At 38.6% G+C, this 27,516-nt stretch overlaps 2 protein-coding genes across 2 annotated transcripts in view; one reads left to right on the top strand and one right to left on the bottom strand.

Moving 5' to 3' along the window:
* Positions 1–390: 390 nt before the first annotated feature.
* LOC6586070 (irregular chiasm C-roughest protein) overlaps positions 391–27,516 on the top strand; it is a 60,829-nt gene continuing 33,703 nt past the window's right edge. The window contains exon 1 of the mRNA XM_044010119.1: positions 391–879. The gene's annotated coding sequence lies outside the window, so the exon portion shown is untranslated. The remainder of the gene's footprint in view (positions 880–27,516) is intronic.
* Positions 15,656–16,255, bottom strand: LOC6586069 (proteasome subunit beta type-4). The gene has a single exon (XM_015160620.3). The coding sequence runs from the start codon at positions 16,253–16,255 to the stop codon at positions 15,656–15,658; it is 600 nt and encodes a 199-aa protein (XP_015016106.3).

Below are 27,516 nucleotides of genomic sequence, written 5' to 3' on the forward strand. Positions count from 1 at the left end.
AAACAGTCGTTGCCCCAGCGCAAGCAACAAACGGACACTCTTTATCGCTCCATCCCGCTCGCACTGTGCCATCGTTCTCTCAGTGTGTGTGTGTGTGTATGCGTACGTGCGTGTGTGCCAATGTCAGCAGTGTGCGTGTAGGTAACCATGTGTGCGTGCGCGTCTGTGTGCGTGTGTACTGTTAACAACGCGCGGCATAAATAACGCACAACAAATAAACCGTTAAGCGCCATCGCCTGATATGCATGCGAATATGAATATATATGAGATATGTACAAACGGATTCCCATTTAATTTTCTATTTTTTATCAATTTTTTTTACTGTTATCCGTGGTGCAAATAACTAAAAGTTGCTAAAATTAAGAAATACAAAATACAAATAAATAAAATATTTACAAAAATTTTAAATAAATTGAAAAATACAAAAATAATTAAAAAATCATTTATATATACATATAAACCTAGTGCAATTCAAGTCAATTTTGTTTGGGATACCAACAAACATTTAAGAAATCTATATAATTTTGTTGTTCTTGTGTGTGTGTGTGTGTGTGTGCGTGTGTGTTTGTGCAGCTTCCTGTGCAACCGGTCCACAAGACACACAGCCGCAGCACCTGCAACTGCCACTGCGCCAAGATATTGCAAATCTCTGGAAAAAACAACAACAACAACACAACAACAACAACAAGTTATAACTTCAAGGAAAACCCGTTTCCATACAAAACTCGAACACAACAAGCCGCTGGCCAGGCCCAAGGCGGCAACAACAACAACAACAACAACACTAAGCTGATTTTTTTTTTGGTGCAATTTTTGTGTTGTTGTTGTTGCAAAGCTTTTCGCGGCGGCTGCTGCCCCATTGTGGACATTTTCTTTATGGTAAGTTGTTTATATATATATATATTTAAGACAGACTTAAGTGCAAAGTGAAAAGAGTGCAGCAGTGTGAGATAGAGGGAGAGGGAGAGAGTGAGGGAGGGAGAGAGGATGTGCTTAGCCTGGCAGCGCAGCAAAGTATGCTACGATTTTAGCTAAAGCAAACCAAACCAAACGCACAAACACACACACACACACACACACACACGCACCCACCCACACACACACACACACACTCGCACACACGCAGTCATCTTTGCTCTTGGCCAATTGGCCAGCATTTAAGCCGCATTTGGCCAACACGCATGCAATTTTAATGACATTTGCATTGAGCCGAGTCCGAACCAAAAGGGTTAACCAACCGCTTCTAACTGGAATTATTCCAATTGCATATTGATATAATGCGGCCATAAGTGTTTGTCTCTCCTCCTCCTCCCCCCCCTCTCGCTCTCTCTCGCTCTCTCACTGTCTGTTTGCATTGGCAATTAATTGTTTAGCTCAGTCGGCGTTTGGTGTTAATTCATCAATTGAATTGGGAAGCTGTTGATGCCAGTCAATTATCCAATTGGATTAACTCGCAATTTGCTGCTAGTTGTAATCAAACGTTTTCAGCTGTAAATGCTAATTGGAGTCCGTTTTTGCACTGTGAAGATAAACTACATATTCTTCGCTACCAATAAGCAGCGCTGTCCAATTGGAATTATTACAATAACAGTCAAATTATAAAAAGCAAACATAAGAGTGCTGTAAGAAATTCAAATTGGAATATTTGTTGATAATTGCTTGGAATATTTGTTTATTTCTGGGCAATATTATCCAATTGGAAAAATATTTTAATTAGGGTTTAGGTTTGAATCTTATAAGAAATTAAATTGAATCAAGCTTGGTGCTAATTGACTTCAATCCAACTGGATATATTACGATAATAATATACAATATTACAAAATTTAGATACACTTAAACAAAAAAATAAAACAAAAAAATATTATACACAATATTATTTATTTTTTGAGTCATAAGTTTTATAAAACATGTTGCCAAATCCAATTGGAAATATAATACATTAATTTTAGTCTGATATGCAATTATCAATAAACAGTTATAAAAAGTGCTTCACAAAGGATTCCACGGGGATGCCAATTGGAATAGTTGCAATAGCATATTCGTTTACACATATTTCACTCTGATAGGAAATGTTTGTTGTGGTAATGAAATCGATAAGAATATTTTGTAAATATGCATTACAATCTAATTGGGAACAAATTAATACGCGTCTGATAAGAAATGCATATTCCAAATATTTGTTTAGTATCGCACATTGCAATCCAATTGGGCGAGTTGAAATAATAATTCAATTAAAGCATTGTTGAGTATTAATTAAATTAAATCTTAAGCTAACTTGTTGTTCCAATTAGACAAATGGGCTAAGCAGGTAACAGTTGTTGCTGTTATAATACTGGAATTATGTCTAATTTGAGATGCTGTTCAAGCTTAAATTATTATTGGTATTATTAACGGGAGAGTTGCTTAGTCCAATTAGAATTTGATATGTGCTCAGTTTGAAGTGTATCTAATTGGAATCTTAATCAATTTCAGTTCGTATGAGAATCAAATTTTTATCAACATATTTGAACTTATCAGACTTCAGCCAATTTGATTCTAATCAGAGTTTGAATTGATATTTGGTTAAACTTGAACAACAAATGTTTTACTATTTAATATTTAGTAAGCATGCGTCGAATATATAATGGTAAATGCTTGGAATTATCTAATTAGAAATATTCAAACTCAATTGGATATTCAACTAAAGGGAACTCGGTTTTTACACATTTATAATCGTTGTGTTTTCCAACTTAATTTTCATAATGGAAATTGTATATATAATTTTTATTTATTTTTTTTTTTTTTCTCCCAACTTTAAGCTCCATTAGCTAATTATTTATATGCATTTTCGGTATTCTCGTGAATATGAATTATATATAAATTATAAAGCCCTCCCTCATTAGAGAACACAAAAAAGCCAATTGGACTGTTCTGATTAGATAATACACTCCTTTCGTATGCGTTTTCTCATAAGCTCTCAGATTTCTCCTTAAGCTTTTCATTTGAAACTAAATTCTTGCTAAATTGCAACTATTATCCTGTTGGCTAATTGGTATCCAATTGGATTCTGTTTACTTCTAATTTGATTTATACAAATATGGCTGATTAGTTACCGCTCCATCGACGTCACTCTATCTACCAATCTCCCTCTCTCTGCCCGCTCTCTGACAATCTCTCCAGCTCCCTCTCCCCTCCCCCTGTCCTTTGGTTCTCTCGACTTTTCGCAATCCGCTCAGACAACAACCATGGCGCGGTTGCAAAGTGGGCGTGGCTAAGCACTAAATGCAAAAGTGCAAACCATCAGCAAAAAAAGGGGGAAAAAACAAAATTTTGAAAAAATCCTTTTCAAGTGCAACTGCAGCGAGCGAAATACTTCAGAATCGGATTGAAATGCAACTATATATAGATGTAGATACATATATATTTATATAGCTATATACATATATATCTAGACAGCAACCAGATAGATACTACATACATACAGAGCTAGTATGCTATACGTATGTATATATCATGTGCATAGCTGTTTCACATTTCTCTCTAGAAGCAATAGGTTTCAGATGCACTGTTGTGGCTTTGTAATCAACAGTTTTACATGTACAGTTCAGGAGCCACTGGGCATAGTTGTCGATCCTAGCCACAGTTTGTACGCCACTCATAGCATACAGTTATGGGCGCATTGCATAGATAATTACAATTACCTGTTACAGTTTTAGATGCACTGCCTTGACAGTTAAGCATTGTTCCTTAAGATATACAGTTTTAGATGCACTGCATAGCTCATTGCATAATTACATATATTATATAGCGAAACAGATCGAAATTATGCCATTAACTCTGTGTGACTCCCCAACTGTCCGCCAATGCATGCCAAACGGCAGCAGTGCAGCTCAATGCATGCCAAACTGCAGCAGTGCAGCTGTAACTGCACAGGTAGAAAACTCTGCACTCGAGCAAATTGCCAATCACTTAAGCCAAGTTTATGTTATGTTTTGTTCCACATCGTCAATTGACTTGCCAACTGTGCAGTGCTGGCCAAACTGTGCGCCGCTAGCAGCAAACTTCAAACTTCAAAGGAAACACATTGAGCTTAATTAACGGCTGCAAACAGCCGCAGGGGGAACGGAGGAGTGGAATGTGGAACACGCCACGAGCCCAATAACCATAAGAATAATCTAATAGTCAACATAATGATGAGGATGATAATAATGATGATAGCAATGGTAATGATAATGCTAATAATAATAATAATGTGAAATGCGGCAGGAAAACTTTTCTAATCAAATTAACAGAGAATTTGAATCTGTTGTGTTTGACTGTCAGCTGTTGTTGTTGTTGTTGTTGTTGCTGTTGTTGTTGTTGCTGTAGCATGGCAACTAAGGCAACAACAATAAGTGAAAATTATCAAAGTCAATTATGGAGCCACATAAACCAAGTGCCCAACAAGCAGCTAGCTCTAACACACACACACACACACACACACACACACATGCACACACACACACACATGCACACACACACATACAAACACACACATAGAGACAGTCGAGCAAAGCATAAATAATGCTCATCATTTGTTGCTATATTTGGCCAAGCAGCGCGAATGGCAAAACATTTGCCATAGCCTCAACGATTTAAAGTGCGCGAGAGGGAGTGAGACGACTGTATCTATGTGTGTGTGTGTGTCTGTGTGTGTGGCATGGCTGACCTTGGACTCCTTGCGATCTGTCGGGCGCTGAGCATCGCCATTTGCCGCTGGCATCATATTTATTTATATAAAAATACAAACGCAAAAAGTTCCTGCATAAAACTGAATTACCGGAAATTGGCCAAAAAGCAGCAACAACTACAACAGCAACAACAACAACAACAACAACATCAAAACCAAATGTAGGTGGCCAAAAAGTTTTATTTCTTCATTTTTTTACCTACTTTTCGCTCGTCTGTCCTGTGCTGCTCAATGCGCTCTCTTACCCTCTCTCTCTCTCGCTCGCTCACGCTCGCTCTTTGTCTGTGCCGCTCAATTGCGTTGCGCTCGCATAGGCTATATGCGTTACAATAGGCAGCATGTGACGAATGTAAAAGCCGCAGAAATTCGTCAAATAAATAACAAAAAAAAGCACACACACATACACATATACATGCATGTATATATATACATTTATTAGATATGATCAATATAACGGTTTCAGTTCTGCATATACACTTAGCATATTTCCGCCAGGGTATCTGCGTTTTGACATTACCAAATATTGGCATGTTCACTTCAATTTTTTTCTTTCTGTTTTTTAATATTTTTTCTTTGATTTTTGTTTGCTTGGTTTTTTGGTCTTCTTATTTTTATTTGGTTTTCGGGCGTAAGTAGAAAAACACAAACTGAAGGCGCCGCGTGTGAAGCAAATAAAAGGCAAGAAACTAGCGCAAAAAACTTTTGTCAAAGCAGACGCGCTGCACCGCGCCGCCCCGCCCCGCCCCTTCCCGTGCCATGCCAACTCAACGAACAACGACGACAGACATGCAGACTCGATGTGCGCGCGAGCGAGATGGCATTAGCATTGTGCTAAAATTGAAAAAGGAATGGCCGGGCAGGAGGAACGAGGGCTAAGAATGGCGGACACAACACAATGCAATGCTAACTAACGGTGCGAGCCTGAGCAAAAGGCGCATTAAAGCAGCGACAAAGAGCTAAACAAGTGAGTTAGGCGAGCGAGTGCGAGCGAGATGGCGCTAGCCAAAAGAGAGTTGAATGTATAAAAATAAAAACGAGAGCTGAAATAGAAAATGCCAGGCAGCTGGCAGTTGATTGTAAAGCGCAGCTACACTTGATGCCAGAACTTCTCTGCCAGCCCCGCGCCCGCCCTTACTCTTCCTCTCTCTCTCTCTCTCTCTCTCTATACCATTCCTTTATAGCTAGGTAAGCATTGCTTTAGTTGAGGGCCAGCCTCAATGGCAGGCAGGCAGGCAGGACGTGCAAGTGCGAGGGAGAGGGGCAGCTTGGTTGCTTGTCTGCTATAAAATGTCTATTTCTTAAATTTTTGGGACAAAATGTTTGTGCTGACAATTTAGTGAAGAAATTGTATATTAAATTGATGTACAATATTTGAGCATGTGTAAATTATGGATATCAAAATAAATGTGTAGAGCAAAAAAATATGATGTAAATATTTTATATTTTTTATTTATTTACTTTTAAACACATTTGTATATATTGTGTTTGATAATTTATATATTTTTTACAATTTCTAAATTATATTTTATGCTTTACGTTTATTATTTTAATTTATATTTTATATGTTGTATTTTATGTTTTATATATTTTATATTTTACATTTTATATTTTATATTTTATGTTTTATATATTTTATATTTTATATTTTATATTTTATGTTTTATATTTTATATTTTATATTGTATAATCTATAATTTATATGTTATATTTTGTCTTATATATTATATTTACCTATTTTAACTAATTGGCTCTTGGTCACTCACTCTCTCTTTTTCTCTCTCTCTCTCTCTCACACATACTCTCCCTCTATCCGTCCCTCTCTTGCCCTGGTCAACTAACTGTTCGATGCTCTAAGCAAATAAATTTCCGCAATCTCAAAAATTTTAGTTCTAAGCTGCGCACTTGAGGGTAAAAAGTTGAGCCACGCTAAAGTCGCAAATCTTGAGATATACTTAAAGATATGTATATACATATATATATATATTTAAGGACCATAGTGTATGCTCTAAGAGAGTTGCCACACCCACCGCCCGTCCTCCAACTCGAGTTGACATTTTTTTTTTTTTTTTCAAGTTGCAGCTGAAGCAGACAAAGTCCCTCGTTGCAGGCTGACCAAAACTTTCGCCTCTGACTTGACTTTGGCTAACTATATACACATGTATATAGCGCCTATATGTCGCTAACTATATCTAAATATATATATGTGTACATTGTGGTGTAGGTCGGTTGCTCTGCAGCAAGTTTTGCCGCTGCATAGGCGCGTTGGCCATATAAACAATGTGAAGCCAAGCAAAGCGAAACAGCAACAGCAACACAACGACGAAACTTTTCTAATCTAAAAAAGCACAAAGCCAAACACAAATGACAAAAACAAAAAAAGCAACGGGAGAGCGGGAGAGAGCGAAAGAGATAGCACACAAAGCCAGTAAAAAATATTTAAAATTATCCCATTAAAATTTCATGTCAATTTCAAAACAAAAATATTAAAGAGCAAAATAAATGAAAATCAATTAAGAGCTACAAACCGACTGCAGAATACCCTAACAACAATCTAATATAATCGAAAAATAACAAAATCATTATACCTTGATTTCCTACTTTCCATGGATTCAGGGTATAAAAGGCTCTTGATTTAATATGGCATTTTTATAGCATATTTATGGCATTGCCTAACATTAAAAACAAAATTCTATAACACGGAATTGAATTGTAATTTGTTGTATTTATTTTTTGAGATTTAATTAAGGATTTAATTAAGTAATTAACAAGTAATTTAGCTAAACAAATATTATTTTAAACAAAATACTTGATGGTAAAAATATGTAAATGTAAAATGAAGGGATATATTTTATTTGTAATTTTATGTAAAAGTAAAGCTCAATTTTTAAAGAAATATTTCATTATATACATTTATTTTATTATTATTATTTATTATTTTATATATTTAGTTTAAGAAAATATTTTAAAAAAAAGTTTCTAGACATATGCTCCAATTGAGCAGAGTTAAGGCTCAGTAGATTGTTTAAGATTCTCTAAGAACTTGAAGAAACGTCTTCAATAAAGTTGCAAATATCTATACGAGGGGTGGTCAAAAAGTATTGCAATGTTTATATGTTTATTGAATATATTTGCAAAAATTATTTATTTATTAATGCTTATAATATTACAGTCGAGTCTCAATATTCAAAAATTCTGAAAACAAATTCGTTCTCAATAATTGTTGATAATTTGAATGTCTGTGTAAATCGAAAAAAAATATCGGATCCCCTTGCCGTTTCGAATTATCGGATTCGAAAATGTCATATTTGGTTGTCTTCAAAGTAATTTCAATTTGATATAGTACACCTATCTGATATATACATCTATTATCAACATCTACGTAGTATATATAACATAATTCAATTGGATGAAGTTCCCAACTTTTTAGGATCTGTGGCATCTATCCTTGAGATCTACTTGAACCACGTACATTTCGCTCATCAGCAACATACATTAAATATGTATACCTTATATTTATATACAAATTGAATTTATTCGCAATTGCTCCGCCACAGTTTGTTACATAGTTCCTTAACCAAGCCCGTGCACCCTCATAAAAAAACAGTTAAATTGCTTAAGAAAAATTCCCGCTGAGAGCGGCAACAATAACAAATGAGTTTAGCGTTCGTTCGTGTTGGATGAGGAGAGCCGTGGGGCGCCCACACTTGGCTAGTTAGCAAAGCAGGTGTCAAGTAGCAAAAGGTGTGTAAATACGCATACATCAGAGCAAACACTCAGGTGTGTGTAACTGTGTGTGTGTGTGTGTGTGTGTGTGTCTGTAAGTGTGTGCGGGTGTTTGTAGCAAATCAGTTGGGAATGCAAAATTATAGCACACTTTCTGACATGTGTGAGGGCATATAGGTATAGGTATGTGTGAGTGTGTTTGTGTTTATGCTTAAGAAACTTAACACACATCTCTCTCTCTTCCTTTTTCACTCTCTTTCTCCCTCTCTTTTGGTTACTTTGTTGGCTGCGGTGGTGTCCAAGCCCTTTTGATTGATTATTATGCTAAGTGTTTATGCATTTGATAGATGGAAATGGGTATATACAGATACATATACCTATATATACCTATATAGACATATGTACATATATACATATAAGCTCTATATATAGCATAAGTGGGGCTTTCGTTGACTGCAATTAGCTGCTAATGAATCAGCTGAAACAAAATCAGATATCAAGTTGAGCTTGTGCCAATGCGTTAATCATGTTTGTTTCCCATGGGAAAACATCTATAAAACTCAAGTGGACAATGGCAATAAATGTATGTAAGAATCGATTGTTTACGTATTGTATATATAGATTTAAGCACTATGTATAGCTTAGCTTTATAGAGCCTTAACTCAATGTAAATATCAATCAGAATATTCAACATGCTGTAGAAGGCGTAACAGACGCCCTTTCAGGTCTCTAGCTCTTATGTCTTCAGAGATCTACGCGTTCAAACATAGGGACAGACGAATAGACGGACAGAAGGATAAATGGACAGCCGGACATAGGTAAATTGACTCAGCTCGTTGCCCTAATCAAGAATAGATATATTTTGTAGAGTCTGCCACGCCTCCTTCTGCCTGTTACACAAACTTATACTCTGATTTCCTATTTTTAATGGATTCAGGGTATACACAACAATTTTATGCTTAAACAGGCTTAATTGTCAATCAATATAGACCATTATATTGGATTATTAAACCAAAGGCACTGTTAGTCATTGCTTAAGTTTAAGTTACTTTTTATTTTATAGTACTTATAATCCATAATTAATCAAATAAAAAAATTAGGTAGGTGAAGATAATCATAGAATCAATATCAATTCCCTTCAGTTCTATATTGCCGACTTTTACCTGGACTATGGGTCAAGAAACGACTCGAAAGCATTCCGAATGTGGTTTGGCCCACTAACGGAAAAACGTCGGTGATTTTCCAGCGAAATATACCGCAATTACATTAATACCTTCGACGTTTTTTCTAACGTACTTGCGAACGATTCCTGGAACTGTCAGTCGGAACAGCTGCCAGTTATTGGTAACACTTCAAGTGTCTCGAGTTCTTAATCGAAACTAATCGATAATTTGAATTTTTGGCACAGCTCTTATATCATAATTAGCTAGAGACTTGATGTTTGCTATGATGATGATGAACTAGCTCGTCAAACTAAATGCTCTTTGCATGATTTATATGAACTAGTTCTTTTAAGACTTATGAAAGTCTTGAAGCTTTTCCTTTGACAGTCAACAACATTGTGTTGCATTGTTGTTTATAGTTTTTCTGTTTGAGTATGCTTGCCGCGTTTATAATCGCGTGCAAAACGCGCTCGCGTTTTTTTTTTTTTTGCAACGTTTTCTTTTGCTGTAAAGTTCACTTTGCATTTACCATAAAATGAAGTAGCTGTAGTGGTTGTTGCTGCTTCGTCAGTTGAAGCATAGTGCCCCGCCCACTTTGACTACACCCTCCCCCCTCCCCACCATCGACGCATTGTTTCTGCCTTCAATGGAGCAGCTAAGGAGCAGCCAAATTTCGAGGCATTGTGCATTGATGTGTGACCTATGAACTGACCCACAAGTACCCTCCACACACCCCCTGCCCCCACTCCCCTTTAGCCTACGCTCTGCTCATGGCAAAGGCTGTCCCTCCCCCACCCCCATTGCCCCCTCTGCCACATTTCGGAGCTATGCTTTTGGTCATATCGCATCGTCTGCTTTTCTTTGTGCTGCGCATTCGAATGACCTGCTCAATGTGTTACGCCTACCGCCCACCACATATACACACACTCGCATACTACTTAATAATTCAATTCATAGGCCCAGTCACGGGCTGAGCGTCGCATTCGCATTCGCAGTCGCAGTCGCAGTCACGAATACCAAATTTTCGTTCACATCCTGAGCTGAGGACACAGACTCCGGACAACGGCTCCGCCTCCGCCTCCGCCCCTTTTGAGCTGAAGCGCAGGAAGCGCGCAGCAACCGCTCGGCCATTTTACCTGAGTGCCGCAGCCAAGGAAGCAAACAGAGAAAGCGCAAAATAAAGAAGATGAAGAAGCAGAAGCAAGAGCGAAGCAAAGCAGAGAAATCCACAACAAAAATTGAGCAAAATATTTGTTGACTTTTATGTTGTTGTTTTTTTTTTTTTTTTTTTTGGTTTTTCGTTTTTACTTTTATTTTTATTTTTGTTTCTTATTTTTTTATTTTCATTTTTTTTTTTTTTATTTTTTTTTTTTTTTTGTATTTTTATTTGTGCTGTTTGCCTTCATTTGCATATAAAATTTTTATGTTGCGCCCGAAAGCGTTTATTTGCTTTGGCTTTGGCCAACAGACGAGCTGCAGCCGCTATCAGCGAGCGTCCTCAACAAGCGGCCCCTAACTACCGTGCCACTAGCACCACCCGCACCACCCGCACCACTCGCACCACTGGCCCCGCTCGACTCGGACTTGCCACATTCATTTTGCGGTCATGTCTAATACAAATAAACGTGCCACACACACACACTTACACATTTACACACTCACACACACACACACACACACACTAGATAGTCATAGATGGAGCGTAGTTTGGGCCACGTTTGATGCGGGCCTGCGACTCCATTTTGTTGTTTTTGTTTTTTTTTCTGTTGGCCCGGCTCATGTTTTATTTTGCGCACATTATGGCAAATCATTTCATTTGATGTGAACAGCACGAAACTAAACAGAAACTCACAAAAAAGAGAGAAAGCACACACACTCGCACACATACAGTCACACACACACACTCACTCACATGGGCAAATAGAATAGCAACAAAGTAAACACAAACAAATAAAATCGTTAATGTCGGTCGGCAAACAGATCCGAACTATTAGATCATTTGTATTAAGACAAATGTGAATTGGGAAATGGAAACAATGCAATGGAACAGGGGGCAGATCTATCGGGAAACGATAGAATGATCCAGATATAGGCTGGGAATTACTCATGCTCTCCCGCTCTAACTGCACTTCTCTGACTCTAGTTCTTCATCTGCTTCTATAACTTACTTTCTACTTGTCTCTCTTCTTTAACTCTCTCTCACACTTTCTCTCTCTATCTCCTTCTCTCTTACTCATACTTTTATTCTTACTCTTACTCTCTAACTCGCTCTTAATGTTTCATTTCACTTCCATTTTCATTGTCAATATCCTCGGCTAAATCTTTCTCATTCTAGCTTTCACTCTTTCCTTCCAGCTCTTCCATTCTAGCTATCTCTCTTTCTCTTATTATATATATAACTCTTATTTATTTCTTACTCTCGCACTCTCTCTCTCTCACTATTTCATTAATTCTCTCACTCCCTCTCATTTTTTCTTTTTCTATCTTTATCTCTCTCTGTCTGTCTTTCTCTCCCTCTCTCTCTCCTTTTCTTTTCTTTTTTCCCTCTATGTCTCATATGCTCTCTCTCTCCTTTTCTTTCTCTTTCTCCCTCTATGTCTCATATGCTCTCTCTCTCTCTATCACTCTATTTCTTACTGTATCACTCAGTCTCTCTAACTGTCTCCCTCTCCCTCTCTCTATCTCTCTCTCTCTTTTTCTCTTCAATCTTTTTCATTCCACTCTTATCCTACTTTTTTGTTCTTGCTCTCATTGCTGTTGCTTTTGTCAATCACCGACAACCGCTTAATACAATTTATGAGAATCGCATCGAAAGGCATTACTCACTAACGCGACAGAGCAAGACAGAAGCTATTTCTTTCAGCTCTGTGTCAATCCATCACAATTTTTTGTTTGTTTATTTTATCTCTTCGCATTCTTCAAGCACTTCAAACACATCGCCCAAGCAAATACTTGCCAATGCCAAAGCTTTGATATTTTCTTATTATTTTATCTTAATAAATGCCAAACTCTGTCACTGCTGCTGCGGCTCCTGCAGCTGCTCCTGCTGCTGCTGCTAATGCTGCTGCTGCTGCTGCTGCTGCTGCTGTAATTAGTCACTAGCAAAGGCAGCGAGCCGCCCGTTCGGGCGCATGCAGTCCTCTAATTGGCTTATCAAAAAGTGTTGCATACTTTCTAGTGCCCGCAGTTTGACGAGCGTAAGTTGGTGAGCGAGCGTGTGTGCGAATGTGTGTGCGTGTGTGTGTATGTGAGCCGCAAATCAAATTGCATGTGCACACAGCTTAACTAAGCCGCAACCAGCCACGCCCACCCGGCCAGCAGCAGAGTCGCCGCGCCTAAGCCATCAAAAAAGCGGGAAATTTGGTTTTACAACGTTAAGCAAATTAAATTTTTTTGTTGGCCAAAAATTGTTAAATGCTGCACACACACACACACACACACAGACAGAACCACACAGTCATACAGGCACATACGCAAACATACACACACGCACACACACTTAGGCATGTTAATTTAGTTATGCTTAAGTATTAAAAAGAGATTTTTGAGCTCATTGAGTCAAAAAAGTTTGGCGAGGCCACAGCTTAAAAACTTTTACACACAGCTAAAGCAACTAGGCGAGCGAGCTAGATAGAGCAAGAGAGAGAGAGAGAGAGAGAGAGAGAGAGTGCTGATGAGAGTGTCTGACAGGCAGCTAGCGCCAAACTATTTGGGAAATTTGTTTTAAGTTTGATTAAAATTATAACAAGCAGCCAAGGAACTTAAAACAGTTCGCTCTAGCTAAATTTCTCCCTCTACATCTACCTCACTCTCACTCTAACTCCCTCTCTCTTTCTGCTTCCCTTGTCTGCTGGCAAATTAGTTGGCCAAGTCTTTTGGCATTGAAATACGTAAAATTTGTCAGTTGTCAGACAGACTCTAACTGAGCCCAGCGTCCCACTATGTCAGCCATGCACACATGTAATCGCTCATTCATTCATTCACTCATTCATTCATTCTTTACCACTTCTCTTATTTATACCTTCACTCTTTGTCGAGCGCTTGCGGTGCGGGCTAAGCTTGATTTTAAATCAATTTAAGCGTTTACAGACAGTTGAACCTTTTGTCCCCAACATTATCAAATACACACACACATGCACACACACACACACACATACACACACACACCCGCAGTATGTGCGCTCGTTTAGTTTTTGTCGTCGTGGAAACTGTTAAAAATCTATAGAATGTTCTCTTTTGCTGCCACATCAGCTGCAGAGCTGCTTAAATTTGCTTAAATACTAAGAAAATTAGTAATCGATTATTATCGATTTTTTACTTGAATTGCCAAATTTAGCTTGAAGTTGAAGCTAATTGTGGCTGAAACTATGATTCACAATAAATATGTCATTACTTTAATACTAGAGTAATATAGCATGCTCTATCGACTTATCGATTATTTTTTGGGAGTGATTTGTATCAAAAAATCTATTAATTCAAGTAACAATCCATAGACGAGCTGCCAGCAAAATATAGAACTTTATGTTTCAAGAGTTATACTATTTTATGGATTGATCGATATTTATCGATATGTATTGATATACAGTTTTGGCCAAGAAGTGATATGCATTGATGACTGTTTCTTTCTTGTCAAATATGCGCTGCGTTGCCTTTCAAATAGTTGCAAATAAATTGCCTTGAAATTGCAATGTTGACTATCTACCGATATATATCGATATATATCGAGTTATTGAAAAATAAAGTTCTATGTGGCTTCCAAATTGTATGTTCTGAAAAACGGTCCTGTCCGATAAATATCGATAAGTACTTCTCAAAATCTCAACACTAAATTACTAAAGTAGCTAAACACAAACAAAAAAATTAAAAATAAAATTAAGTAAAATATATATATCAGCAATTTAGGCAAACACTTAAATGTGCCATAAAATTATTATTTGAATTTTGCATCAATTCCTTGGCATTTATTTTTGGCTGCCTGAAAAGTGGGTCAACACATCTGTGTGCGGGGGTGTTTACGTATGTGTGTGTGTGTAAAACGGGGCGTATTTCATTTTATTTTAGTTTTCATTTTTTTGTATGTTTGTGTTGTTAGTTTGTGGCTTTTAGTAGTTGTTTATAAATTCATACACACTCGCAATTAGCAGAGGACTTTGTGATGTTTTGTTTCCCTTCCTTTTCTATTTTTTCGTTGTTATATATCCTGAACCCATTTAAAGTGGATATTTGGGGTATGCTTGTTTGGTTAACGGACGTGGACAGACTACGGGACAGCCATCGGCGTCAGAAATGCTATAAGGTCACATATATATGTGTTTGATCTGTAATAATGTGTAGTGGACTCTATTTGAATCGACGGTCTAGTGACGAAAATTTGTCCTTAGTTTGTTCGAAATTTTCAATATTTCAAAAAATTTGTTTTCTTGAAAAAATATAGAAGAAATATAGAAAACCTTGTAGACGCTATAATACAAGTCACGAGAGCAGGTTGAATTCTTGAGACATCTCTACAGGATCTTTATTAAGCTATCGTAACTTCAATTCAAATTCTAAAAATATTTTCAAGCGGAACTCGAGACTTAACAAAATTAGAAAAGCAAAGCTTGATGCTATAGCTCTCCTTAAGAATAGACAGTCGATATGTAAGTCACTTTTTCAATGCCTACCAATAGTCTATGAGATCAACTTGTAAGTTTAAGCAAAAGGATTTCTCAATCCTTAAGGACTTGTAACTGACTAACATGATGACTTCTCATGCTATATGATGAACTGATGAATATCAATGAATACCAATTCATCAATACTATACAACATAAGAGCATATAATCTCCTTTAACGTTAATTCTCAACCTTTTCGAACGCAGCTCGAGAACTATAAGAGTTACTCACACAAGATTTGGCAATACGTGCTAAGTGAATTATGTATAAATAAATTATATATCTGTGTTTTGATGTCTGTCCGAAAAGTTTTCTTATAACAGTATAAAATTTAAAATACATATTCTTTAAATTAAAAAAGGACGTTGTGGACGATGGATAGGGAAATTTTCGACAGGTGTAACTGTTAAAAACCCGTGTTGAGCTCGGCTATTTTCCAGCACGTCTTGGCCTTGAATGGACCTTTGATTTTGCACTCGTCACGCGAGCAAACGCCAATCGTATAATATTCAATGCTGCGAGTATCGCGATAGAACAGAACTTTCATGCATTCGCGCAGCGCATTGACTGCTTCGACATATGTGAAGGGGCGATGGCGCGGCTGGCGCTCACGTATGAGCGGCTCGACCAGCACGCGAGAGAATCCGGTGGTAACAACATCAGAGGTTAGGGCCGTGCCTCGAGAGTCCACATAACCGAGATACGGTTTATTGTTGGGAGTCATGCCGCCAATGACCAGATCAACGTCCAGCTTATCCCTCTTGTTGCGGCGACTGTAGAGAAGTCGCGTCATCCAGCTGTGCAAAGATTTTGGCGACAAATGGTGGCCATCCTGGAAGCAGTGATCCTCGATGATCTTATGGCTGATCGTACGCACCACCGCCTGTACATCGGCAAAGTCTCTGCCACCGCCCAGTATAGTGTTCCTGTTGATCCTCATCACGCGATCAACGTCCTGATAACGGCACGCGTTGCCATAGACGACGAGCGTATCGGCCGCAATCATAACGCCGTCATCGAATTTCACCCCCACCACTGAGGAGGCAGGTGTGACGGAGTCTGAGTGGAATCTAGACATTGAAAACAATTTTGCAACTCTCCAAGTACAATGTGCAGAAAAACTAGCCAAAGAATTTATAAAAAAAACTTGGAATTGATCTCAACTCTAAATCATCTATATATATAATGAAAGCATTTAGTTTTGTAATAGGCTCAGTATAATTGAAGCATTTTATCACAGCACACTGAGAGCCGTAGTTACCTTGTATGAATATGATTACAGATTTGTAGTGTTTCCTAGTGTTAAGTTAATTTTTAAATAGATAAGGATATCCATTTCTCTGTAACTTTATATGTATGATCGTCTCCATCTGTGCTCGTCTATTACCGTGTCGCAATCGTTTGTTGTTCATTGGTCCTCATCCTTATCTATCTATCTATCTATCTATATTTATCCATCTATCTATCTACCCATCTAATTATCTATCCATATATCATCTATCAATCTATCTATCTATCTCTTCGATCCTCTATCTTTCCATCCTGCTGTCTGTATGCGCATTGTTCAAAACTTTTCATATTTTAGATATTCTTTCAAATGGTCTATAATATTCATTAATTTGTTTCTTATACATAAAAATCTATAAAATTGATATAAATCGATAACAAACACAATTTATCTCAGCATATTTCATAATCATTTATAGCAGAAGTCTTTAAATATGATTTCTAGTTTAGCTGGTGATACTTTTTAGTTGAAAAATCATAATTAAAAATAATTTTTAATGACTTATGTAGAGGTATATATTTATAGAGAAGATATGGATATTAACTCCTAAGTATCGCCTCAGAGATTCTAGGATATTCGCTCGCCCAGCTGGTCAGGCTTTGAAAAAATGTGAGATATTTAGTGTAGACTATAAAAATATATGTATATTTATATTTTTGGGAGTAACTAAGCTTCGCTGCTCATGTGTGTGTGTGTGTGTGTGCTGTAAAACAAAAACCTTTACTAACTTCTGCCAACTTGCTTGACTTTTCGCATAGCTCATATAAAGCGAGCAGCAACAGCTGCTATTGCTGTTGCTGTTGTTGTTGCTGTTACTCCTAGTGTTGTTGGTGAACTCTTTTGTTGTAAAATGTTGTTGCATTTTGCTGTGTGGCCACAAAATATGCTTTTGCACAGATCAAATATGTTGAAAATGCTTATTGAAACTGGCGACAATGAAAGTAACTAAAAAACGATGAAGCAAAAGCGTTGATCAACTGTGCAATACTCGCTCAGCGGCAGCTGAATGTAGTGAACTATGATAACTGGTTAGAGTATTTCTAGAAAAGGCTAGATCTTTCTGTGAGGCAGCGTCAATTTGAGGCGGGCTAAGCGCTAGAACTTTAAAAGTTGCCACGCCCCTTGAAATATAATGCAAATATATGTATATATTTGATATTCATGCTAAAACCCATCCACTCGTATCACAGCACGAACGGGCAGCAGACAGCAAAGTTTTATGTTTATCATGCGACAAGCAAATTAATTTTGTTGCGGGGGCGTAACACTCAATTCATAACAACAACAACAACAACAACCAGAATGTTGACATGCGTGTAGTTGCATTATTATTACTATTGTTGCTGTTGTTGTTTTTTGTTATTTGTATTGCTGCGGCTGGCGCAGCAAAAATAATTAAAATCCAAATAAAATGTAAAGTGCAGAAATATAAAACAAAAACAAAAACAAACAAGTAAGAAAGCTCTAGTCGAGACTACTCGACTACGAGATCCCCTGAACCCTTGGAGTAATAGCTATTTCAATAATTTTTCGCGTCTTTCAGCTTACACAAGAAACACGCACACACACACACACGCACGCACGCACAGACACACACATACATAAACACATACACACACAAGCAACCACGCATTAACACGCATGGGCGGCAGTGAGCGCTTACTATGAGAACTTAATTGCTTAATAACTTTTTTTGTGGACGTACGATCTTCATGAAACCTTTAGATTATGATAACAACATAGATATGCATGTATTTGCGAAAGCACAAGTCTCTAGTATTTGAAATACGCTTTTTACAAAAGTGAGGGTGAGGGGGTGAATTTAGAGATGGGGGGGTAAATTTTAACAAAAACCGAAATTGTATAAATTGCATATAAGCATACATTAAAAATTTGGAGACTCTAGCAATAAAGGTGTAGAAGATATAATTTGATAACTGGTTTTCGATAAGGTTTTTTATCGATAAAAAAATATCGGGATGAGTTATCGATTTTTAATGATAAACTTGATATGCGCGCTGTAATTACGGACATTTAAAAAAAATTTGAAGTCTCTAGCTCTTATATCTTCTGAAATCGACGCGTTCATACATACGGACAGACGGACAGACGGACAGACGGACGGACGGACAGACGGACAGACAGACGGACAGGGCCAAATCAACTCAGCTCGTCGCCCTGATCAAGAATATATATACTTTGTGGGGTCTGCCACGCCTCCTTCTGCCTGTTACATACATTTCAACAAAACCATTATACCCTGATTTCCCATTGAAAATGGGTTCAGGGTATAAAAACACTACGAGCTACCGACTGCATAATACTCGCTCAAGGCACCTTCAAAAAATTTGCTGAGAGGAATTCTAGAATAAATTAGTTGTCAAATGTAGCTCGGATGGACAGATGTATAGATGGTAGGATGGAAAATTGGACTGTGGGATAGACGAACAGAAGGAAAGAAGGAGAGCGACAGAGAGAGAAAATGAGAAAGAGAGAGAAAGAGAAAGAGACAGAGAGAGAGAGAGAGCGAGAGAGAGAAAGACAATGTAGAAAAAAAGAAACGAAGAACAGATAGAGGTGAGAAGAGGACAGTTGGACGTATGAAGAAAAGGACAGATAGACGGACGAGTACACGGCAGATGGTACGGCTCGATGGATAGACGGATATGGATATACGGAGATAAACGGATGGACAGATGGACGGATGGATGCATAGTCAGAAGGACGGACAGACAGATGGACGGATAGACACATGTCTATATGGATGGACAGATGGACGGCTGGACAGATAGACGAATGAAGACGGGCAGATGGGGAAACAAATGGACAAAGGGACAGATAGATAGAGGGAAAGGTGTACGGAAGATCGGACAGACAGTCGGCCAATAGACAAACTATTGAAGACACATACAGAAGAGCAGATGGACAGGCGGACTGATGGACTACCAGACGGTGAGCTGAGCAAACGGACTAAGGTCTGCCAGAAGACGGATGGACAGCCATACAGAGGGTTGCACCAATATACTCCATTCATCATGAGCGAGCATAAATACAACAAAATTGATGCAAATAAATAACAATAAATACAAAGAAAAATAAAATACAAAAAAAAAAGAAAGAGGAGAACAAAAAATGCCAACCCATTTAAGCAAATAAATATTTTTTCAATTAGTTGCATGCTGGGCGTGGCAGTGCCCAGATGCCGAATGCCTGATGCTGTAATAAGCAACAGTGACAGTAGCAGCAGCAGTAGCAGCATGAGCAGCAGGAGTAGCAGCAACAGTGGCAGCAGCAGCAACTATAACAACCGGAAATGCGCCATTGTTAACGGCTCGCCGCCTTCAGCTGGCGTCCATTTGGTGCTGTCGCATAAGCGCGCTTAATATTTTACATGGCTATGGCAATAAAAACTCTATTATTATAAATATTTAACAATTCTGACAATTGTTGTTGGTACGCGACACGCTTAACGCTCATTGTCCTTGTTATCCAAGCCAACAGCCGTTATTCCGGCACGAACTCGAGACCCGAGAGCCGAGAACCGAGAGCCAAGCCCCAAGCCCAGGCCCAGGACGCGTGCAGAGCAGCTGCAATTTTCACGCTGCACGCTCGTTGCGTTTTAAACGAGTTAATGTGACACTGTACAACACTGCACAAACACACACACACACACACACACACGCACACAGGCACAGCTGCTAGTTTTTAGTTACCTTGCTTCAGACTCGATTACATTTTCAACAACAAACCATAAACGTTGCCCCGTGGCAGCTAACATAAATTAGATATGTGCCACTTGCAAAGTGGCATGGCGCTTAGCCAGTGTTGGTTAACAGGGCAAAATTATTTAGCTCTATGAAGCTCATAGGCATAATAGAAATGGCACAGTTAAGTCAAGCAATTAATTAGCAATAAAATACCGTCAAGCTTAAGACGTTATCCAACACTGTTAAGTGTTGTAAGTCCAGTCTTAAGATGATACGTTGTCCTACTTTGAGAGAGTGAATATATTATATCGGACATTTATATATATCCAAAGATATCCAGTGATATCTGAAATCTGCAAAAAGCTTTTGTCATTGTTCAACACGGTTAATTAGTTTAGATTAGTCAGCATTCAACGGCTGTGTTAAACAATGTGTATTTGTATTTTTTTTTTTTTTTTTTTTTCAATGAGTTTGTATCACATAAATTCATATAAAACATCATTGATGTCCATTCTCAAGTAACGTAAGTTTTTGTTGTTTTTCAACACTGTCAACGTAGTATCGAACAGTTCTATTAAAGCTCACTCTAAGCTTTTTACCATATATACATTGTTTATAATATGATTCATCCAATTCCAATTCAGACATAAGCTGAGCTTGTGGCCTTACCCAACACTGTTGGCTTCAATTTAAAAAGGAATTCGAAAACTCTACTGAGGCACATTTTTGATTCACTTTCACTTCAATCAATTTGAGTCATAAAGCTCTACTTCTATACCTCTAGGAATTTTCCGAAGTTTGTGTCGTTGCTCCATACTGTTAGCTGGTTTTTAACACTGCTCAACACTGTTTATCAAACCTAGAGCTGATCTGATACTCTCTAAACTCTTTCTGAAAACGAGCTAACAAGTGGCAGCACTGTTTTGTCTAAATGGCAATGCGCGTAATTATACCTTTGAGCCGTATCGGCCATTTCATAAATGGCTTAAAGCCATTTGCTGTGCAGCAATTGAATGTGAAATGCGGCCCGATTTTAGCTTTGATTTTCATTGCGAATAGCTAACTCTCTCACTCTCTCACAGACACACACACACTCTCTCTCTCTCTCTCTCTTTCGCTGCGTCTCAATCTCTCCCTCTGTGCGAGAGCACATGAAATGCGTTGCGATGCGCCGAAATTGAATTTAATGCGTTCGCATTAATTCCATAGTCGGCCGCACGGCAATTGCCACGCCCCGATGCCGCCCCTAACGGGCCGGGCCGAACAGAAAAACGTGAAAAGCTGGCTGCAGGACAACAACAGCTAGTGCGTGGCCATGGCATGCATTATGCAAAACGACGGCTGATTATTTTCGGGCGGCTCATCAGTGTCGAATGCAATTTTAGCGATTGGCGAGTCGAGTGTGGCATGTGGCGTGTGGCGTGCGGCAAGCGGCAAGCGGCAAGTGACAAGTGGCAAGTGGCAAGCGCCGACTTGATGCCGCAGTCAAATATTTGGCCAGACCGTGCTGCCATATGATTAATATGCATGGTGACGGTGACACGAGCATTGGAGGGGGACGGCAACGGCAGCGGCTGGGGCAGCAACGCATCAAATTGAAAACCCCATAAAACACTCAATTTATTTAAATTGCATGTGATTGACAATCGAACACCGCCCACTGCTCTCATTGTAACAATAACAAATTTCGCTGTCTCAGCTGCTGCTTCATCTTCGTCGTCTTCGCCTTCTTCTTTTTCTTCTTTTTGTTGCTGTATTTTTATTGTCTGGGCGATGCTTTGGGGGGTGGGACAGGGGCGTCAGCTGCTGATTAGCCAACCAGGACACGTAACGCGTGGCGAAGCAAAAGGCGACAACAATAAAAAAAAATTGAATATGAATGACACAGAATCAAAGGCAAAGATCAAGGGGCCAAATGAAGTCGCACTTGCGCATACTCTAATGACAATGAAAATGACAATGACAATGACAATGACAATGACAATGACAATGACAATGACAATGACAATGACAATGACAATGACAATGACAATGACAATGACAATGACAATGACAATGACAATGACAATGACAATGACAATGACAATGACAATGACAATGACAATGACAATGACAATGACAATGACAATGACAATGACAATGACAATGACAATGACAATGACAATGACAATGACAATGACAATGACAATGACAATGACAATGACAATGACAATGACAATGACAATGACAATGACAATGACAATGACAATGACAATGACAATGACAATGACAATGACAATGACAATGACAATGACAATGACAATGACAATGACAATGACAATGACAATGACAATGACAATGACAATGACAATGACAATGACAATGACAATGACAATGACAATGACAATGACAATGACAATGACAATGACAATGATTACTCTACAAATCTCCAGACTTACTCCATGTGCCCCACAGTCGCGCGTCGAGGGGGACGGGCAGTGGCAAATGGGCGTATTGGCGGAAGCATCATACGCCCAGTTCCTCTGATGCGCTCGCATTTGTCATAAACATAACTCAGCAATTGCCCACGCCCCAATGCGCCCACGTACGCCCATCAATTGTCGTTTTTATCAGCGTTCCATGTCGCGTTCGTAATTTTTTGGCGTCTGAGTGCGCCGCGCGTGGTATGAGAGAAGCGAGAAGCGGGAAGCGACTAGCGAATAGCAATGGAGTCCTTGCATCGACGGACAGCGCGGCGCACATACCATTTTCAGTACTTCGTATTATTGACGCGCGTCTCCTGCTGCCATCGCTGCTTAGTCAGCGTAACGCCGCCGCAGCGCCGCGTCGCGTCGCAGCTGCCGTCTCGCTGTTGCCGTTGGCAGCACCGCATTAAAATTTTAAAATGCGTGCGCCATTTTTTTATTTTTTTTTTATTTGTACTTTTTTTGTTTCTTTATTTTTTTTATTCTTATTTTATTTTATTTTTTTTTTTTTGTGTTTTTGTTGCGTTCATTTTGCGCTCTGCTTGCCTTTTACGCTGCCGGCGGCACTGCGCGACGCTCTGCCCGCTGCTTACGTTACGTATTACGCCTTCGCATTGTTGTTGCTGTTACTTTCATTGCCGTTGTTGGCGCAACAATTGCCAGCCGAATGGCCGGCAAAGCGCAAACACAGAAACAAACACATACACACACACACACACACATGCACACGCACACTCAAACAGAACAGAGAGCTCAGTGCGAAGCCTTCAACTTAAAGCTTTAAAATATTTACCGTACAATCGCAAGCTTCCGTGGGCAATTAAAGCACTTCGCTAACGCTGCTGTTGGGCAATGCTGGCAGAACGACGAAGAAAGGCAGAGTGGGAGAGAGGGAGATTGAGAGAGCGGCAAAGAGAGCGTTGAAGGAAAGAGCAAGGCGTTTGTTGCGCTGACTGCAAAGCTTCAAGTTAAATACCAAATGCTCAACACTGTTGCTTGTTTGTACTGCTTGGTGTGAGTGCGTGAGTATGTGTGCGTGTGTGTGTGCTTATGCTTGTTCGTGTGGGCGCATAAGTAAAAGCCAAACGAATTCAACTTCAAAGCTTTGACAGTTTTGTTTTTGTTTCATTTGCTGTATTCTTAACATTTATAAACCCAACAAACACAACAGATCAGACAGTTAACATATGTATGTACATATATATGTATACATAAGTATATACGTATATGCATATATATGCTCATTGTATAGCCCTGTACAGAGGACTGACATCCACTGTCAAAAACAGATAATACTTTGTCGAACCTTTTTTTGATGGCCTCTTCCATGGAAATATTATTAATAATCTAAAACCCAAAAGAAGGAGGGGGGGAGATAATAAAACAGAAACGTGAAAGTTTATATCTATAAGCAAATAATTTATCTTTTTTTTTTTTTAATTTATCTATACATATTTTTCTAGCTAAATGAATAAATAACTATTTAAGCAAAAGAATTGTTGAAATTTATATTTCCCAAATTCCTAAATTGTGTCAAGCACATACATATAACCTTTATTATTATTAAATCAACAAAACATATCGAATACAATTTCCAACTGAATTCCAGTAAAACAATTCTTAAACGTTTTGTAAGTTAAGAAAAACATTCCGAAATTATTTTTTAAGTCTTGGAAAATTTTCTTTTAAAGCATATTCTGAGTCAGACAAAACTTCCTCAAAATGCTTTTCATTTGCTAACTTTGAGCAACATACTTAAAACATTTTCTAACTCAATTCTTAACATTTTCCCAAAGTTTTTCAACATTTTTATGCTCATTCGCGAGAGTGAAATGAGTATATTGATTTCATGCACGGTCCGTCTAGGTGTCCTGTTCCTCTCACGGGGGGCAGGAACAATGGCAGCATTTCGGCCATAAATGAGTATTCGGCAGTCAGTAATGCCCGACTGCAACGTTCCACTTGTTTCTAATTTGATTTTCAGAATTCTTTCATTTTCAGCAATAGTTCCACATCAAGTGCCTCCACACCTATGCAATATTTTATAATATTTATGTAGAGATTAGAAGTAGATGAATTTGATTTCATAAATAGTTCATTTCCAATTCGGTAAACCTCAATTTCAACTTGTTCAGTGAGCAAAAAAATAGTGGAAAAAATAAATGAATTTTTCATTTATATTTATTTGTCTTTGATTCGTTTCTTGTTTCATTTTTGGCTTTCAGATAAATAATGAACATGGATTTTGTTGCTTATTTTGTTAGAGTAAATAAAATTGTTCTAATCCATTCATAGGCCATTCACTTGCAATGTTTTATTGCTTTCTTTTCTCTTTGGTAAACTGTCAACTGCACAAAATTGAGCGAGCATGAAAATTTCATTGCCTGCTTTTAGGCTCGGCCTCTGCCAGTTGCAAAGCGAATAATGCACGCTCACAGGCAGACAGACGTATAGAGATTTCATAGCAGGTTTTTAGCCACGCTACACTACACACACAGGGACAGAGCGAGAGCGAGAGAGACAGAGAGAGAGAGAGAGAGAGTGAGGGTTGGGGGGAGGGAGGAATAGAGAGAAAGAGGCATGCACAATAGGGCCCTTAAAGGTTTGATAAAAGCCAGCAAGGAAGCCAAGCTGCACATAAACACACACACATACACAAAGAGAGTCACACACTCACACACACACACACACATACACATAGACACACTGACACTCACATACACATAGACACACTCACACACAATGCACAATTTTGCATGCAAACAAACAGCAAAGAGCTAACCGGAGCTGTTGCCCCATTGCCCATTCCGTTCCATTCCGTTTCGTTCCGTTCCGTGCCGAGCGCAACCAACGGAGGCGCATAAATTTGTCGAGCAATCCAAAAAGCATGTGCCAGCCGCCTGGCTACTTTTGTTGCCCCTCGAGAGGACAGAGAGACAAAGAGATAGATAGAGAGGGAGTGAGAGTGAGTGAGAGAGAGAGAGAGAGCTCGTGTGATAGTGTGCATAAGTGTGAGATAGCCGGAGCATGTTGCTCTATTTGTCAGCTCGTGAAACAATCATAACTTCCTCTGCCGCTTGGCTACTTTTTTGGCAGTGCCTGCCGCCTCCTGCCGCTCCTCCTGCTCCTGCTGCTGCTGCTGCTGCTGTTGCTGCTGCCCTCGAACACGCATCTAACACATTGAGCAACGTATTGCGTGCTGCATACATTTGTTAGGCTATTTGGGCATACCCACACACACACACACACACAGACACACATACAGAAGCATCTTCAGTGCGTTCAGCTGCAGTTGTGTGAAAAATTCATTGAATCCAACGAGCTAACACAGCCACAGCGAGGGCCTAGATAGCTACTGGCAGCAGCAACAACAAACATTTTGACTTTTCACACACACACACACACACACACACACACACACACACACACACACACACAGACACACACATAGCCATGCCATGTCCTATTCGCTTTTGGCTGGCATCTGCTGGCAGCTCGTGCGTGCCTTGTGCATTACTTTGGCTGCTGAAATATTGCGTATACGCAACGTATTTGCGTGCCTGGCCAGAATTCTCTGGGCGACAACGGGACAGCCGCAGCGACAACAAAACTAACGACTCCGGCACGCCGCCGCCTTATCAGCCTTAACAGCAATGCCATGGACGTTGACTCCAGGAGGCGGTACGTGGCGATGGAGGGAGGGGGCAGGGGCGACAGCAAAAAGCTTCTGGCATAGTACCAAAAACAATTTTGATTTCCTTCCCATGGTCTCAATTATTAATGAGCCACAGATACATAAAATTACTTTGCTAGCTACTCTGGACAGTGCTACTAGTATGTGTGCGTGTATGTGGGTGTTTGGGGGCGACGAAGGCAGGGGAGGGGAGGGGGTCCGCTAAGTTAATGCTAGCAGCAACAGCAGCCAAAGCACAGATGTCTAAAGTGTATTCAGCACGCGAACGCACACAAAATAAATAGCCTCGAATTTCTTCAAAAGAAAAACATGTTTATGGTCAAGGCAAATTATAAACAAAACAAATTTGAAGAAGAAGAAAATGAAATTTTGATAGAGGCCAGGAATATGTTATGCTAACATAAAGCAAGCGGAATTGAATGTCTTTGAGAATAAAAAATGAGCTTTTCAATTAGAGATTTCTTTCTAATCAAGCTGAGGGATTGTAATTGAAGCCGCAAGCAAAGCTGGCGGAAAATTGTAGGCTAAAGGCCACCACAAAGAAGAGAGACAGAAGAAAGCAAGAAACTGATAAAAGAGAAAAGAGTGAGATTGAAACAGACTCAATGAAAACAGGCTTAATACATACGTTTATATAAGAATTGTTGTAAAGTAGATTTTGGTTTATGAATAAATATACATATAGATATAAATATCAATAAATTAAGATATTGGCACTTCTCCAGAAAATCTACTTCTTATAGCATAGGGAACACCCTAGTGACTTTTGTAATCTTGAAATATTTTGTATTTTTTTTTTTTTTATTTTTTTTTTCCTTTTTAATTTTAATACTTAAATTATATTATTTACCTTTTTCATTATTATATTATTTATCCTTTTCTCTCTTATTTAGTATTTATAACATGATCATTATATTATTTATTTAGCATTTGTATTGTTATACAAATAATATATTTGTAGCTATTCTTATTTCATATTTCTTTACTTATTATATTACATATTTATTGTATATTCATTTAATTTTTTATTTCCAAAAACTGTATTTTATGCATTCCTTTTCCTTTTTTTTTTTTTTACATATATTTCACTTTATAATATTTATTATAATAGAG

The sequence above is a fragment of the Drosophila mojavensis genome, unplaced genomic scaffold, assembly GCF_018153725.1.
Source record: "Drosophila mojavensis isolate 15081-1352.22 unplaced genomic scaffold, ASM1815372v1 contig_136, whole genome shotgun sequence".
Classification (NCBI taxonomy): Eukaryota; Metazoa; Arthropoda; class Insecta; order Diptera; family Drosophilidae; genus Drosophila; species Drosophila mojavensis.